The 6000-nt window shown below is 43.3% G+C and overlaps 1 protein-coding gene across 3 annotated transcripts in view; it reads left to right on the top strand.

The window, feature by feature from the left end:
- Positions 1-789: 789 nt before the first annotated feature.
- Anln (anillin actin binding protein) overlaps positions 790-6000 on the top strand; it is a 59713-nt gene continuing 54502 nt past the window's right edge. For all 3 annotated transcript variants that reach the window (XM_031343022.1, XM_031343023.1, XM_031343021.1), the window contains exon 1: positions 790-1038. In XM_031343022.1, coding sequence (XP_031198882.1) covers positions 1021-1038 — 18 coding nt within the window. In that variant the 5' untranslated portion in view covers positions 790-1020. The remainder of the gene's footprint in view (positions 1039-6000) is intronic.

Raw genomic sequence — 6000 nt, 5'->3', positions numbered from 1 at the left:
ATAGTTTCTGTCCTGCTTACTGCCTGTTAAACGGGAACTTTTATTAAATATAGACTTTATTTTATGTATATGAGTACACTGTAGCTGTACAGATGGTTGTGAGCCATCGTGTGGTTACAGGAAATTGAACTCAGGACCTCTGCTCGCTCCGACCGGCCCCAAGATTTATTTATTATTATATGTAAGTACACCGTAGCTGTCTTCAGACACACCAGAAGAGGGAGTCAGATCTCATTACAGGTGGTTGTGAGCCACTAAGTGGTTGCTGGGATTTGCACTCAGGACTTCTGGAAGAGCAGCCAGTGCTTTTAAGCACTGAGCCATCTCTCCAGCCCCCAAATATGGACTTTTCGATTGTCCCTTCTCTCAAGTGTTCTCACTGCTAGCTTTGGGTAGTCGACTGGGATTTAAAACCGAAGGGCCTGTGAACGAACCTGTCGCACGGTCTGTTTACTGTCAGCTCTTTTCCCCCAAAACAAAAACTAGTCCCTGGCTAAGAGTGTGGGGACCCACCAGAGTGGTCTCTCAGGAGGTCAAGCAGGCAGTCTAGTCCCTCTTCTGGTGGCAGGAGACAAATTATATCAGGGCCAAAGGAAAGGGCCCGCTAGGGCATGCGTGGGTGCGTGCGTGACCGCAGGGCGCTCTCCCTAGGCAGTTCAACGGCAGAAGGGGATCCACCCGAGCCGAGGAGAGACCGGGCTCGCAGCTCCAGCCCAGCCCGAGCTTGGGCGCGTCACGTGACCAAGAGCGGGGGCGGGGACAAGCGCGGCCCGCCCGGCCTCGCCCACCCCGTGCGCATGCGCGTCGTCCGGGGCGCTGAAATTCAAAATTTGAACGGCGGTGGTAGCCTACCGACTCCGGTGCGGAGGGCGGAGCCGACTGGGTGTGGGAGCGCCCGCCGCCTTGACTCCAGTCTTCCTCCTCCAGGAGCTGCGCCGAGTCTGCACTCACTTCTCTCCGGTTCCTGAATCTGAACCGTCGGACCCACCGTCTAGCGGTCCACTCGTGAGGCCTGGGGCGATGGACCCGTTCACCGAGGTGAGAGACTCTGCCGGCGCTGTGAACCATGACCCCTGCGGACTCCCGGACCCCCGCCCGCGCTAGCTGTCAGCCTGCGGCCCACCGGCGGGCAGCGTGGCGCGTGCGCACAGCGAGCGTGCAGCGGGGCGGAAGCCGCGGGGTCGCTGCCGCCGCGGCTTCGCTGCTCCATCTCTGATTCTGCGTGTTTCAGGGCAGGGAAGACAGGGCCTCGAAAACCCCACGCTAACCCCGAGCTCTGTAGTCGTCAGCCTTCCTCCATTCCCCCAAGTGCTGTGAGCGCCAGGCCGCTCTGGCTTGAGCCTGCCCTCGGGTTCCCCGGACTTCAAGCACGCGTCCCTCTATCCATCCGTCTTGCTGTCTCCCAGGAGAGTGCGGCTTGGGGCCTAGTTGGACCGGCCCTGCCCGAAAGCTGGAATAGTTAGTTGGCAGGGTGGAGTCTGCCCAGTGACTCGTACTGTGTGTCTGGAATCTGATGGGAGTGATAAAGGACTTCACAGGCCCAGAGGAGCTGAGCGCTTAAGAATCATGTGTTGAAACCACCGAAGTCTAAATGAACCGGTGCTTTAGCCTGGAGTCAACTTTAGAAAGTCTCATGCACAAGGTTGATACTGGTTGAAAGGACAGGGCTTAGTTAACCTCAGCGTGTACCATCCAAAATTATTAGCTTATGATGTAAGCTTAGTAAACCTCAGTGCTTATGTAGTATATCACTTCAATCTTCCTCGTCTCCTCCTTGGAATTGGGTCTAGAGTCCGTTGTTTATTGTTTCTCTCTAGTTTTAGCTTCACGTTGCAGCTGTGCACTGACACTCAGGATTGCGGGTTGCTGTTTGCCCGTTTCATTGCAGGACTGTTCCTCTTTTGCTTTTGCTTTAAGCTTTTCTTTAAATTTCAAGACCCTTGTGAGTTTTGTAAAGTGGGCATACAATGTTTCTGTCCTACACTGAAAAATGTCGTAGAAGATAGTAATAGTTTATTTTGGGTACTATAGTTAACCATTCTATAAGCAATGCCCAAGATATTAGTTAAAGGTTTCAACAATTAAAGATTTCAACTTGACAGTTATGCTGCCCCGCCCCACCCTGCTATCCGTTTGAAATTCTCAGTTATCTTGAGGGATTGTTAACTTTAGATTTTTTTTATTTTTTTATTTATTTATTTTTTTTGAGACAGGGTTTCTCTGGGTGGCCCTGGCTGTCTTGGAATTCACTCTGTAGACCAGGCCTGGAACTCAGAAATCCGCCTGCCTCTGCCTCCCAAGTGCTGGGATTAAAGGTGTGCGCCACCAGCAACTTTGGAATTTCTAGTAGAGGACTGGAGAGATGGCTCAAGTGCCAAGAGCAGGGGCTTCTCTTCCAGAAAACCTAGGTTCAATTCCCAGAACCTATTTGAGTCTCATAAAAGCCTGAAACTCCAGTCTCAGGGGATCTAATGTCTTCTGGCCTCCATGGACACCAGACACATATGTTGTACCCAGATATACTTGAAGGCTAAACACCCATACACATAAAAATAAATGAATTTGAAAAAAAAAAATTCTAATAGAAGCATCCACGACATATTTTGTAGCAGCTATAGAGAATAGGGACAATTATTCACCAAATATCTGTCACTTACATTGAATCTTTAAACTTTTATTTATGTGATCCAGGCTTTGTGGCACATACCTTCGATCCTAGCGCTCAGGAGGCAGAGGACTGAGGATCTCTTAGAGTTCAAGCCAGCCTATTATTCCAAATGCAATATATATATATAAATCATTTTCTGAGACAAGGTTTATATGTGTGTATGTATATGTGTGTTTCCACATTTGCTTATGAGTTTGAATTTTTTTATTGAAAGCATTTACTCTTAAAACTTGCATGCAGCAAAATTACCACAATTCTAGATACTATTGACTTTAAAAATGATATTTTGTTACTAAAAGAATAAAATTACTTTGAACAAAACATTTTGAAAAGTTGGTTGAAATTTGTACTTTAACTTAAAAATACCCTTTTGAAAGTAGTACAAAACTCAGACGAAAAAACTTCTTGTTTGGGGCCTTTCAGAATGTGTTTGAAAATGTACATGCCTGAATATGTAGTTTATATTATAAAAGCTAGGTCAGTTGCAGTTAGAATAACAGCTTTGAAATCTTTTCCTTAATTGGTAATGAGAACATGGAGTAAGTTCCAACGACTAGGTGCTCAGTGATAACATTCATAACATTTTTGTACTGTGAAATGACTTTCTAACACAGTTTTTTGTTGTTTTTGTTTGCTAAAAGGGGCTGAATGTCAACATAAAGTAACTTTCTCAGTGAGAGTCTTACTCAAAACCATGCAGCATGGAAAAACTACTTGAGAGATTATTTTTTAAAATCCTTCCGGGGTGATTATTTACCATTGCCATCATAAAACAGAAAAGAAATTATCGTTGTTCCATCAATGCCAGGACACTGGGACTTTATTCTCTTAATAATTCCTATTTCAGATGCTACAGTCCTGGTAAACACTCTTTTCCTTAGGCCTCTCCTCCCTGCTGCCCTGGTGTCCAGCATGTCCTCACTTTACCTCCTCTTCTGCTTTATAAATGCACACTTAACTACCAGTTTGCAGGACGACCTCAAGATTGTCAGTGTGAGTCACTTTTCACAGTACTCACCTCTCTAGTGCACTTCGTGTTAAATGGGTATGTTTAAATCAACTGTTTCTTTTTCCTTTTCAGACGTATTTTCTCCAACATCAAACATACTTTATATTTAAAAGAATTTTTAAATTCATGATACAATAGGGAAAGTGTACTTAAAACACTGAGCACATACCTTTATTTCTTCAATTAAAAAAAAACTCTCTGGCTCTTATTAGCCTGATTTTGTTATTTATACTGTTTAAGTGTTTGTTTTATTTTTACATCTGTAGGTTTTGAATCCATTGCAAACAGTAGAGTACTGTGTGTTTGAATGGCAAAACCACATTTTTCCGTTGTGAACCATTGTTCATAGCAATGGAAGCTGTACTGACTCAAGTGCTTGACTCTGGAGAATGGAATGTTGGCCATGCTCATCGAAGGATATAATTAGGGCAGCTTTGTTTTTTCAGAGTGATGTATTTTATCTTGAAAGAGATATCAAGCCATTGTGAATTTGCATAGCAGTCTGGTCACTTTTGAATGGTTGAAGGAGACTGTTTTAGGGGGTAGATGTCTTGAGCACACACAGTATTTTAACTTCTTTCAATGAACCTTAAGTTAGAGGATATTTCTAAGTGTAGAGGGTTGTGCCTTAATCCAAGTTAAGTTCATTGTTGTTTTTAACAAAATTTCAACTGTTAGATTTTACCACTCAGGAGCCAGATGCTGGGGTGAAAGCCTGCTAGCTCAGAGAGGCAGAGGGGGAACCCAGATGACCTTCCACCATAGCCAACACCCTAAAAGGAAGTTCTTCATACCAACTCAAAACCCCTCAAGCTTAATGTCCCTCCCTTCTACTTCCTGTGAGCTTCTCTATCTGTTCTTCTGACTCCCTCTGTCTTTCTATGTTTTTTCCTATGTTTGTTTCCTGTCAACTAGTTTCTTATTCCAGTCTGGCTCTTGACCTATAGTTGACTTTAATCTTGTTTACAGTATTCAAGCAGAAAGCTCTCGGATTAAAGGTATATGCTAGAGCTGAGGTACACCACAACTAGAAACAGTTTTTTTCCCCAGTAAATAACACAATCTCAGGTTTACAGTGTGATCAGGTATCCTGCCACAGTTCACATCGTGTATTGTTGTAAGCAGAGTCTTGCTCTGGAGACAAGCTAGCTTGGACTAGCTTTGTATCCTATGTTGTCTTCCACGTATGAGCTTTCTCTCTCCCTCCCTCCTTAGCTTTTTAAGACCTACAAGAGTGGCTACTATCTTGATAGAGCTCATGTTCCTTCCTACTAAGGGTTTCTTAAAAATTGTCTTTAATTAAAGAATTAAATGGGTCAAATATAGCATAAATCCCAAGTCTGTATTAATTAATTAATCAATCACTGCTCAATATATTCAGGGTATTGATTATTTGTGTTCTTCTTTAATCATGTATACTTTAAGTGAGAATAAATTGTTTTATAATATTTTGATTCAAGTAGAAATGCCTTGATTTAGAGTAAGAAAAAAGGAGTTATTTATGATTTTATACTGTGGCTAGGATTTAAACTTATGATTATTTTATTATATGTTAATACTTATTTAGTAAAATATAAGATTAGCATTTTTCTCCTTGGGAAGTCTGTAATGACTATAGTTATTTTTGCTGTTTGTCACAGTTTCATATCTGAATGTATTATTTTGAAGCTATTACAAATTATTATAAGGTTAGGGAGTTAAGCTGGGCATTGTGTTGTACACCTTTAACCCCAGCTCTCGGGAGGCAGAGGCAAGTGGATCTCTTGTGAATTCGAGACCAGCTTGGTCCACATGATGGATTCCAGGAAAACTAGGGCCACAGAGACCCTGTCTCCAAAAACAAACAAATTAATGACTTAAAGACTTGATGTCTGAGCCAGGCGGTGGTGGGGCACGCCTTTAATCCCAGCACTTGAACTTGGGAGGCAGAGGCAGATGGATTTCTGAGTTCGAGGACACACAGGGATACACAGAGAAACCCTGTCTTGAAAGACAAAAAACAACAACAACAACAAAAAGGCTTGATATCTGAAATGGATTTTATCAAGTCAGTAAAAGTGTAGGTAGGGCTTCATTCCTGTTGTGAAGCTCTAGTTGAAAATCTGTTTCCTAGCTGTTTACAACGTGTAGATCTTTGTACATGCCTTGTCTTCTGGCCCCTTCATCCCTGCTCAGAGCTCAATTCTCATCAATCTACACCTGCCCTTCATCATCTTTCCTGACGGGTCCTTCTTCCTCCCTTTCCCCACTGTCCACCACTGTGTTGCCCTGTAGGGACCATTGTGATTTTCTCGGGTCTACTCAGATAACCAGGATAATGTTT

This window comes from Mastomys coucha, unplaced genomic scaffold, assembly GCF_008632895.1.
Source record: "Mastomys coucha isolate ucsf_1 unplaced genomic scaffold, UCSF_Mcou_1 pScaffold23, whole genome shotgun sequence".
Lineage (NCBI taxonomy): Eukaryota > Metazoa > Chordata > Mammalia > Rodentia > Muridae > Mastomys > Mastomys coucha.
Note: the sequence above shows the minus strand (reverse complement) of the source record. Positions and strands in the feature narration are given on the sequence as shown.